Genomic DNA, 12,058 nt, shown 5'->3' with positions numbered 1-12,058 from the left:
AGTTTAGTTTTGTTTAGAGAGGGTTTTTAACAAGTGCAAATTTGAAAAGATTTGCTGAGACTGCATTCAGGGCATTTCTTTTCATCATATAACCACTTCCAGTGTTCAGTTATCTGGATGTCATTCATTATCTGAATATCTGAGACTCATTAGGTCCAGACTGCAGAAGGCATGTTAGTTATGGATACTCCATCTGTTTAGTTGATTTAAAAATAAAAAGTATCTACCCCCATGCTACAGGTTACAAATCTTTAACAATACAATTAACATTCCTAACCAATACAGAAGAGATTATGCAGCTTGGTTAATACCTTATCCAGGCTGACTGATTTATGATTTAAAAATTGATGACTTTAAGTGATTTTCTAGCATATTCTTGTAAGGTATTGCCACAAGTAGAATAGAAAGACATCCCTGTAAAGAGGAGCTGAAATAAAGTGCAAGAACAACATGCTGTAAGTCACCAGCAAAGGAAAAACAGATTTTGAGAACTGTGGTGAGCAAAGAGGAGAATGGGGCAGTTGTGATGTTTTCTTTTTGATGTGGCATATCTATCTGCAGGTTTTCTGATGAGATACAAGCTAGCCAAGTACAGTGGTAAGGCAATGTCATGCTCCTCTGAGCCCTGCTTAAGGGAGTATCACAGGCACGGAGTAGAACTGGAGCCCTGATATTTCATCCTGCTGTCTGAACTCGTGGACAGAACTTCTACTATTATGTGATATGATTGTGCCAAAAAAGCCAAGAATGTTTATTGAAGATAATGATGTGTGACCCCTGATCTGCAGGCTCAGCAGCAGTTTTATTTATTTAACTGTGTGATATTGTCAGTTTAATGTCAGGCTGTAAAACTGCACAGTCTTTTGTGTTAATACAAGCAAATGGATATACATCAGATTTTTCTATAATCAGTATAAAGAACAACTTGTATTTTCTTTGATTAGTAAGAAAAATTATAAGAAGGCATATGTAATAAAGCCCTTAAAGAAATACATATTTTCTGCATGATGCACATGGTTGACATGCACTACTAAGGGAAACTGTCTGTATAATGCAGCTTTTCTTTCATCCTGCAATGCATTGCTGGGATGTTTGTCTGTAGGGGCAGCACCTTCCATTGAGCAAATCAGTGTTGCAGTGATTAAGGATTTCATAGTGAGCGTCACCTCACAGAATCATATAATCGTTTAAGTTGGAAAAGGCTTTTAAGACCGAGTCCAACCATAAACCCAACACTGCCAAGTCCACCACTAAACCATATCCCTAGCTGCCACATCTACATGTCTGTTGAATACCTCCAGGGACTGAGACTCAACCACTTCCCTGGGCAGCCTGTTCCAATGCTTGATAACCCTTTCAGTGAAGAAATTTTTCTTAATATCCAACTAAACCTTCCCTGGTGCAGCTTGGGGCCTTTTCCTCTTGTCCTATCACTTTTTTTCTTGGGAAAAGAGATCGACACCCACCTTACTACAATCTCCTTTCATGACAGCATTGACTCTGTTCTTGGTTTCTGGAAAGCTCTTCTAACTCTGGTAACTTGAGTTCTGCAAAACTGCAGCCATTCCAGATTTTTTAAAATTTTTTATTTAGATTATTCATTCTTTTGCTTCCTATCCAAAAGTCCTTTTACAAGGCAACTAAGTGCTCTTAATCAGAGGTGGGATGAGGTAGGCAGCAAATTGTTCTGTTTAACACAGTTTATAAAATATTTTTGAATAATAGACACTGTGGAAGTATCAGAGTGACATGTTACTAAAAATGTAATTTTTTTTTAAACTTTAGGCTGGGCAATGCAGGTTGCTGCCTTTGTTTTCATTCAGAGAAAGTGGGAAGATGACAAGAGTCACTTTGAAAAAATGCTGGATTATTTCTGTGACATTCATGAACCGCTACAACTCCTCATCTTTCCGGAAGGAACTGATCTCACAGGTGGGCTGAAGATTTGCACTTGTCACCTTCTCATGGAACGTTCAGCATGGAAATGCTTTGCTGTTTATGGAAATAGTTAAAGTTCAAGGCAGGAGCAAGACTGGGTTCTCATGGACAGTAAAAGTTATAGTTTAATGATCATATGTGCTGAGTCATTTGAGGCACAAACGTAGTTCCACTGAGAGGCTTTACCAGTCTTCCTGAAATAACTGTTACATTTCAAACATCTGATGATTGAAATGGCTTTGTATTGGTCAGTACTGTATGTACATTGCATTAGCAAAAGTAGACTTTAAGACCTGGAATAAATCACTTGCATGTTCCCATTTTCCATATTACTGGGGCAAACAGGGCAAAATCATTTCAGACCTAGGGAAGAGTGATTGAAGAGGAGAAATAATGATTCTATTGGATTTCTTACCTAATGTTTTAAGAGAAGAAAACAGAGATACTTGTTCCTTAGGCCATGTAAGCAGTCTGTATCTGCCTCTATAAGAAAAATACCTCCCTAAAATAAATGTTGACATTATCATAAGAGTAAATTTAACAAGTTAGATCCTGTAGCATTAATTCTTAATAAAATATCCACCTTAATATAGGTATCTTATGGCATCAGTAGCAAGCTGCTCACCAGTGTTGAAGATTACTCCATTGACAATAAAAGAAAACATTATATGAATGTTCTGTGGTGGTTCATGCCTGCAGCATGATTTGATAAGCATCATCTTGAAACAGAAAATCAATTACAGTTACACTTATACCTTCTAGCTTATTTAAAAGATCTTTACTATAATTTCCATTGCAGATATTCTCAAGTCATATTTTATTGCAATGCCAGATCAGTAAGTACTAGACACGGTAAAACAATAACTAAATATACTAATATTTTTTTCTTCTGTATTCTCAGTATCCTTAAAAATTGATATTTATAGTGTTCAGATGCTATCCCACTGTAGGGAATTGTCATCACTTGATCAGCCTTCCTAAAAGAAGGTAAATTCATTGTACATTTTTGGACTGCTTTACATGGTATCACTTATTGAATTAGTTATTTTGTATCTAAAATGAGGAAGAAGGATGAAAATTATCTCACTTTATTTTTTTTTTTTCTTTCAATTCACGAATAACTGTCCCCTCCTAGCTGTGAATTATGAAATGAAATCTTTGTCCTATTCATGGAGTCAGGAGACTCCTTGAGTCGCTCACACTCTATTTCTGAACAGGTGTTTCCATCTCAAGATGATTGAAAGAACTGGATTGTTTGTAATTTATTCCATAAATTATGTATACCTTCTAATCCCCCTCAATATTCCTCAGAGGAAGGTTCATACTGCATTTTTAAAAAAGGAGAATTAGCTGAGGACTTGAGACAGCTACAGTGTGTTAATACTTGTGCTGCAGAGTCCCAAAGGCAGTGGTGGTGCTGCTCCCCCCTGAATGTGGAGTTGCTTAAGGAAACACAGGGTTTTCTCTCCACTGTTGTAACTGATATAAATGACTTAGACTAAATTTAAGCATATGGTATTGTCACCATTCACTGAGAAATTCATGCAGACCAGATTCTTGATTTAATATTGAAAATTTCTGAACACAGATTTTTGGCAGATTTTGTTTTCCTAAAGATTTCTGTTCTGCTTTTCCTTCCTCATACGTGTGTAACACATACTCTTTAACTTTGCAGTGTCAAACGGATATCCGCACTAACTGCACTGTTCAACTGAAGCCACCGCAGAGGGGTGGTGGTCATTTCTCCCCCGGTTTGTTGAGCAGCCCAGGGAGAAAGCGGTGTGGTGGGAAGGACAAAGTGATGGGCAGGGAAGACAACAGGGCACTGCTTCACAGAGCAGCCGTGCTGGCTTCTGGCATGTTATACTGTCCAGTGTTTAGCATTCTAACTTGCCAGCAGTAATGAATGCCACCTTGATTCTATATTTGTGCATAGTAAGATGTATAGAGACAGGAAAAAACCCGAGGCTTTTCCTGTGTGAAAGTAAATAGCTCGCTCTATCTAATTGTCTTCACAGGAAACATTAGCTCATATATTTTAAAATATTATAGGAGACGGCAAAATCCCTTGGCAAGCTAATCCTGACCAAGCAATAAGTTTATGCCATATGAAAATGATAGAACATAATAATGTATTTTGTGTAACAGTTTGAAAAAATGATTTTCAGAAAATATCTTATTGACGTATTAGTACCTACTGCAACCTCATGTTCCATCTTTTAGAATGAGAAATAAACCACAGTTTGGTTCTGAATGGTCGCTCGATATCCTAGGGACCATATTGCAAAAAAAGAGGCAATGGCTCTTGTTTTCTGACCAAATTCCAAAACTGCTAAATACTTCTGAAAACAAAATTCTTCTGGTGCTTAAAATGAAAAGTAACATTGTGCATGTACTTCACTGAAAAGCATAATTGCTGTGCAGCTCTGCTACTATAATTCTTTTATTCTCTCAGTGGCTGCATGCCAATGATAGATTTACTCTTTAAAAGAAATTATATAATGTTTTCAGGTATTCAAGAATGAAATATTTGAAAGAAATTTAAAGTATGACTGTCTTTATACATGGGCAGTGGCCCATGTATAAAGTTCAAGTTTATGTATAAAGTATTCATGTTGGTGAGGTACTTTGTGGTGGAAGATGCTATGTAAATAAATTTTAGAAATAGCAATGTCATGAACCCTGAACAGTGTATTTGCAGACTAGATGTATAGGGTCTGAGGTAATAATTATATACTTATCTCTGATAGGTTGGTCATCTTTTCACTGTGGAATACTTCAAGGTTAAAGCTAAGTGCATCAAAGGTATTTTATTGTAATTGCTTAAAAGGAAGCCATCAGCAAATAAGCATATCGCCAGACTTTCTGAAGCCCTGAAGAAAACAAATCAACCATAAGTCTAGTGCTTCTGGAAACCTGGAATACAACCCACCACTTTACTTGTTCTTTTGTTTTTCTTGGTGTTCCTTATAAGGCTCTTTGTAGTAATTCTTCAGAAAGCAATAACAACAAACAACGTTGCTGTATTGCTCTGCATCTGTTAAAACCTCATTTCCTATGAATTTTTGTCTGTATCCCTATACGTGGTCTCTTCTTCACTCCAACTTCTTTTTCCTTGCGTTTCCTTCTGTGTGACATTTCCTCCACAAATATCTTGCTGCTGTCTTGACGAGAGGCATCGTGTATTGTGACTCATCCTCACCAATACTTGTGTTAACCGACGGACTGCTGCATGCTGTGCTGAAAGCCCTGGCAGGCTAAATAGCTGTGGAGCCTGCCCTAGCTTTTCCTGTTATTAAGAACTCTGCTCTTGGAGGCTCCCCTTTACTCAGCCATTGTTTTTTCTGAAATTCCCATGGAGCTTAATCATCTTTGAATCTCTTGTCTCTGTCAAACTTTGTTTGCAGGTGGCAATAGCTTCAAAAGTTAAGGGGAACAGGTGGACTGAGTGTGATTGCACAGACCTTTTTTCCTTGAGCAACAGATGAAAACCAAGTAGGAAAGCTTGCTAGAGCCCAGATTTTGGCAGAAATGTTGTGTTGTGGATCACATATAATATTCCGTCTAGAAGGTAACAATGAACTGCAGTTGGATTTTTCTCTTTTCTGGTAAATGTGATGTACTTTGGTAATGCGAGGAAATACCATTCAAAAGCACTTGTAGAGGTTGATTTAACATGTAGTAGTTTGAAAGTAGCACAAATAATAACAGTTGCTTAACTTTTTCTTAAGATATTAACTGTGAGCTAATACAGCTTTGCTTTCTATGCAAACCTCTAATAGATAAATGAGGATTTTTAAATTTTTTTTTTTAAAGATATGGTTTTTTTGAATACTCCTTTATTCTTTCACTGTCTGGCACCAGTATAAGTTGAGAGTACTTGAAGTCATAGAATTGCATGCATGATTTTATCGTAACTCAGATTAACGGAAAAGGTACTACTTAAAATTCAAATTTCAGTGCACTAGTACTAGCCAAAATAACCAACTAATTGAGAGTTGATCAGAAATAGTTGTGTTAAAGTTGTCAGAATCAGCTTTCAAGTAGGTGGTGAGGGAAGTTTATAATTCTTTTGGGTGACATCCAGCAAAACATATCAGCCTGAACAATCTGTGCTTGTTTGTTTGAGAGAGGAGCTAATACTGCATATATATTTCATGGGGAGCACAGAATAGTTTTATGTTGGGTACAAATCTTGGAATTTTAGTTCCAAAGACTCTTCAGACACACACGAATGCAGCTTGTTACTGCATTATGTCTTTCATCAAAGTCAAATTCTAGAGATTTTTGTTTTAATTCAAAACTCACAAATGAAAAATATAATTTTACTTTAAAAAAAAAAATAATTTGTTCACCTTATCTTCTGGGTTTCAGGAGCAAAAGCAGTTTAACTTTTTAAAAATCTGTAACTCAAAAAATCAAGAAAATGTGTTAGCAGAATTTCTTCCTCCAGTTACTTTAAATGAAATTCTGAAGTGTGGTGCTTCTAGGAAGTGCTGACTTTCTGAGCTTTTTCAATAATTTAAAAATGTGATAAATGGGATTTGCCCACATACTTTTGAGATAAATGGGAAAAAAAAAAAAATCAAATTATGTACCAAATGCAGCACAGGAGCAAAAAAAAGATGTGAGAGGTTATGGCCAGAACCCTTAAATTCATGTTCTTTTTTTTAGTTTGACAATTGCTCTGCAGTTGTGTCTAAAGACTCAAGTAAACTGAACTTCTTGTACTTGTCACCACCCCAAAGAACATACCCTCTGAGAAGCAGCGTGTATTAGCCGAAGGAGAGGCAAGCCAGTGTGAGACCAGAGGAGACAGAGCATGAATTTCTGGATCAGGAAAGGTCCCACAATACTCTATTAATAAACTGGCTGCTTTCCATAAAAATAAATTATTTTACGTATTCTTTTTTTTATCACAGGAGCAAATGGAACTAAGGAGTTAAAATGCAAAATACACCTGGTAGGAATTACAAGCAAAAACTCTAGGGGTAGGTTTACTTTGTCTTAAATACAGCATAAGGAAGATAATACTTCTTTCTAGAAGGCAATGCTTACTCACATTTTTTGGAGAGAGTAAGCCAGAGGGGGCATTACCCTTAGCTACATGATGTAAGCAATCTTTTGGGATTAAGGAGGCCCAACCTGAGTTCATTTCCAGTCCCTGCTTTGAGAGCTGCTTTATGCAATTTGTGGTAGTTGGCTGGAAGAAAAGAAGGGAACATACGTTTCCTCTTCCTAAGGAAGTGTTTTCACTATCAGGCTTATAGAGGCATCTTTCACTTTTTTAGTCGTCCACCTAGGAATGTTATAATCTGGACTGCAGAATGATGAGGCATCTGCCTAAGTTTTGCAGCACTGACAGTGTAGCCTGGTCTATTGATTAAGGGATTTCAAAGAGGTGTTTGTTGTGCAAATTCCCTCAGGTTGGAGGGGATATAAAAATGGGGTTTTCAATTTCCTGGATCAGTTTTCTAACTTTTAGGTTTCATATAGTGGGGAGCATCCCATTTTCTGCCTTTCATTGAATCCAGTTCTGGGCAGGAGACTTGCTCTGAATTTTCCCCAGAGATGTAGGCACAGGCATGCCTCACAGGGGTCCCAAACAGCAGCAGGCACCAAGGTGCTTACATCAAATAAGACGGCAGTCGGTGCATTTGTTCATAAGTAATAGCATGGTATGAAACAGTTTTCTTCAAATGCTGAGAGTAGCAGGAGGGGGAGGAAGGACATTATTCTTACTTTTTGGTAGAGTGAAGGCATATCCTACCCTTGCTTCAGGATTGCATCAAACCCCTTTGAACTTCCTGACTTGCTGTAATAAATACTGTTTAGTGCACAAAGACATGTGGCTTGATAGTTCTTAGGAAGGGAAGTGGGAGATGATTTTTCCAGATGACAGTGATCATTGTATTAGCTGGGAGCATTATTCTAGTTCTGATATCCCATTACACTAGGGTCATGCAAAAGGGGAAGGGAACAGTTTCTGTTAATGTAAAACTTACAGTCCAGAGGCAAGACAAGGATACAAACATCAGGAAATAACCAGATAGTGTTGGCCGCCGTGCCAGTGTCCAGCTGTTCACATGTTTGTAGAAAAGCACTGTAGTAAAAGGAAGTTTGGAAGATGTTTTGCAGATGTTTACAGTGAGTTCTTTCCAAGTGCAAGGAGGTGCACTGAGAGGAGGTTTGAAGATGATTGCTTCAAGGCAATGGGCAGTGGAGGTTCCAGAGCTTTTTTGCAGCATCAGATAGGTCTTGCTTAGAAAGCAAAACTGCCCATTTACTCTTTGGTTTTCCTGTGGTGCAAGTAGGAGTGTTTGTAAAACATTAAGGAATTAGTTTTCATGCTCCATCTGAAACAAAGTGCTAGTGAGCAGACATATGGAGAGGGTTTTTCCAAGTACTCTTTAATTGTGTTCAGTCTGAGATGCTTAAGACTTAGTTTTAATCTTTTTTTAGACTGCTTAACTTTATGTAGACTTATATGGCACTTCTGTCTCAAAGCTTTGATTGACTTGATTTGCAGACTGCAGATGTTCCAAAGTGAAACCCAAATTCGGATATACAGGAAATGACAAAGATACTTCTTCTGTTCTTTGGAAGAAACAATACATTAGCTTAAAAACTTTGTGATAAATTAATTTAAAACGTTTTACTTGAATTGCTTCAGAATCTGGAAAAGAACACGACTTGTATACTTTTTATAGGAACACTCACAGTGATTAATGTCATTTCTTAGAAAATAAAGAGTTTAAGTGCAATACAATTATGCCTAAGAGGTAGAACCTGGCTTTTTAGAGGAGCATTTAATAATTACCAGACTGCTCTTGCCTTTTTTACCATACCAAGTCTTGCTCATGACTCACTTTGCAAGTTTTGCTATTGCAGAGGTAGGGCTCCTAAAGCCAAGTTCCCTTTGCTGATTCAGAAGAATCCATTTTCAAGACTGAATGGAGTAGTAGTCGAGCAGACGAAAATAGGTGCTCTGATCATGTGGTTAAAGATATAATGCATATGTCCAAGGAAAGATAAATTTAAGTTACATAGCCAAGTGTAATTTTAGTATTTCACACATTCTGTAACTTCAGCAACGCTTTTTGAAGATGTGATATTTTCAAGTATTTGTACATTTTGGCAATTTGGCAAGAACTAAATCTTCGGATTCTCTTTGCTGAATCACTTGCTTGGCTACTGTGCAACAGTTTTCCTTTCCTCCAGATCACGTGGTCAGGAAATCTGTGCACTAAATCTTAAGGTTACATGTGTGAAAAGCAGTACTCATGCATGGAAGCAGTGAAAAATACTTGGTATACTGATATGCTATAACATTTATTAATAGGTAGATAGTATTTCAGGAGGGACACCCACATTCCTCAATAAACAGAGCTCATGCAATTTAGGAAAGAAAAGGTTCAGGAAAGTTGCATTACTGCAAACGGACATTTCATACTACTGTTGATTTGTCCACTTGTGCTATTGTTCCTTTACAGGAAAAGTGAGGATGATTTTAAGGTAAAGGGCTTACCTACAAGTATCAATTCTGTTAAATTATCAAGGAGCAATATGGTTTTTGTTACTTTATCTCCCATCTCTGTGAAGGTTAACTGTGGACACTTGCAAAAAGAGCTGTTTCTGCTTGAAAAAGATGATCTATTGCTTAGGCAATGATTTTGTGCGGTAGATCTGTGCTGGGATCTTGTCTTTTAAAACACCTGTAAAACTATATTAATATGAGTTATTTAATAAGGTAGTTGATCAAATTGATTTTTTCCATGTTGCCAAAGGAGCACTGCATGTGTTTGTGGCCTTTTGGCCCCAGAGGAGGCACAACAGTACCTGCAATGGAGGAGTAAGTGTAGCCAGCAAAGTCTGTTTGGCTGCTAACTGAGGCTGCTTGGACAAGCCTCTTGCACATCACTGGAGAATAAATTGATTCCTCTCCACCTGTCTAGAAAAGTTTTTGCTTTACTGTGTTTGTGTATTCCTTGCTTAGCGGGCTCTCTTAGCAACTCAAAAGCCTTTGTTCGGTTTTCTCATGAGAGACTTCTTTTTTCTGGAGGTTCAAAATGTATTTGTCACAGGGATTAGTCATGCTTCTTTCCAAATGCTTTGTGTGTACTCTACGGACAGTAGCAAGCATGTGTTATAACACTGGTTAGTTGGTTGAAAAATTAAAACAGGAGAGGTATGTGCAGTGCAAGTTGATGCATAAAATGTGTCATTCAGAATGACGTGCCATTTTGAGTTATTAGATTTAACTGTTTTCCTTCATTTAATGTTTTCTTTTCAAAGTAAAACACTGACCTCAAGGTATTTCGTTACATAATAGTAAGCCTACATTATTGTTCACCGTGCCTTCTGATTTTTTAAAAGAAATTAGTGAGCCAGTTACATGTTACTGTAAAGTGAGTATTGAAGTGTGTGAAGATTCATGGACAGATTTTAATTTATAGATTTAAGATTGCATTTGATAAATGTGGAAGATTTATGATTGCTTCCTAAGATGAAAGGGTAAAAAGGCTTTTCTTGCAATCCATATTGCCCTCCTCATACCATGCTATAGCCAACTGAAAGCACACTTGCAGTCTGCCTCCATCTGAAAAGCTGTTGCACATTCATACTGTGTGAACTGCTGTTGTACTGTTTCTGTCATATAATAATTATATGGTGTACATATATAATTCTTGGTCTACATTCACACTAATAGAAAATGGTGCTTTTTATTCTCTCCTTCAGCCAATACCAAAGCCCGCAGTAATGAATTCGCTGAAAAGAATGGACTACAAAAATATGAGTACGTCTTACATCCGCGAACTACTGGATTCACTTTTGTGGTTGAGCGTCTAAGGGAAGGTAATCCTGCTCTGTATTTATGTTCTTTTTCCTTTAAGATAATGAATCTCACCCAGGCTGTAGAAGCTGATGTTCACAGAACTGCTTGAAGTAATTTCAGGAAAACTTTATGTATTCTCATCACAGAAAAAGCCCTTGTTTGCAACCCTACTTAAAATGATTGTAACGTGGAGATATTTGAAAGAATTGGTAACAGATACTGATATCATCAGAAGATATGCAGTGGATGAAAATAACAATTTCACTTTTTTTTTTTTTTAAATATTGTAGCTTGTTTAGTAGTTTATCTCAGAAAAATAGTGGAAAAGATTTCAAGGACATTCAGCCTTATTGTCAGTACCAGTTCTTAACCCCAACTGAGTGGTTGACATGGAACACGCAGACATGTATAACACTGCCCTCTCTGAAAAGCTTCCATCTGAGAGCTAAGACAACAAGTTGCTGTGTTAAATGGACAAGAGGAATGCACAGCGGCATGTAGATGCAGCAAGTCAGCTGGCCAGTGCTGCCAGCTTTTTCAGATGATGGTGACTTGGAGAAGCTGTGTAAAATAGGAGTTGTGCTGCTTGACAGAGCAGTGGGTAAGAGAATGTGTGATACTTGCTTTTTTATCTAGAAATGGGTCTTCCATCACTGTATTAATCTGGAGATAGAGATCAAGTTCCTGTTATCAGGGGAACAGAGTATAAAGATGTGATTGGTTGTTACATAGAGATGTCTGTGTGTTGTTTTGGGAATGGGCATTTTGTTGAGATTTAAGGCCGTAACGGTGTAACCATTAAATAATGCTGATGTGGTGGTGACGCAAATACAGATGAGTGAATGCTTGCAGGATATATGAATGTATGGTTGAAGAAAATAAACATTTACAGTAGGTATGAAGTGACTTATTTATAGGCCAGTTCTTCAGGAAACAACAATACTAGATCTTTAACACTTGCTGGATGTTCTGACGGCTAGAAGTAGTAGTTTGAGATTATTAAAAAGAATAAGGGCCTGGTAGATTTTGTTTGGTTTTATTTTTTTACCTTCTTGCTGGAATCCTTGCTTGGATTTTAGGAGCAGAGCTGGCTTGCATTTTGCCTAATTCCTACTAAGCAAATATTCTGTAATAAACACTGATATTTTGTCCAGCTGGACAATACTAGCTAGACCATGTATCTATTTGACCCTATTTTTATTGGACATTCAGTGGTGGGCATCTTAGATTTTCATCTGTCTTGAATGTTTATTACTCAATTTGCTGCAGTAAAAAAAAATTGCC

The 12,058-nt window shown here is 37.3% G+C and overlaps 1 protein-coding gene across 3 annotated transcripts in view; it reads left to right on the top strand.

Moving 5' to 3' along the window:
- Positions 1-12,058, top strand: part of LCLAT1 (lysocardiolipin acyltransferase 1) — a 121,022-nt gene that overhangs the window by 56,168 nt on the left and 52,796 nt on the right. For all 3 annotated transcript variants that reach the window (XM_074897338.1, XM_074897336.1, XM_074897337.1), the window contains 2 exons: positions 1,786-1,932; positions 10,678-10,794. In XM_074897338.1, the coding sequence (XP_074753439.1) occupies positions 1,794-1,932; positions 10,678-10,794 (256 nt within the window). In that variant the 5' untranslated portion in view covers positions 1,786-1,793. The remainder of the gene's footprint in view (positions 1-1,785; positions 1,933-10,677; positions 10,795-12,058) is intronic.

This window comes from Athene noctua, chromosome 1 (assembly GCF_965140245.1).
Source record: "Athene noctua chromosome 1, bAthNoc1.hap1.1, whole genome shotgun sequence".
In the NCBI taxonomy this organism is placed as follows: domain Eukaryota; kingdom Metazoa; phylum Chordata; class Aves; order Strigiformes; family Strigidae; genus Athene; species Athene noctua.
This window is presented reverse-complemented; position numbering and strand designations above follow the sequence as displayed.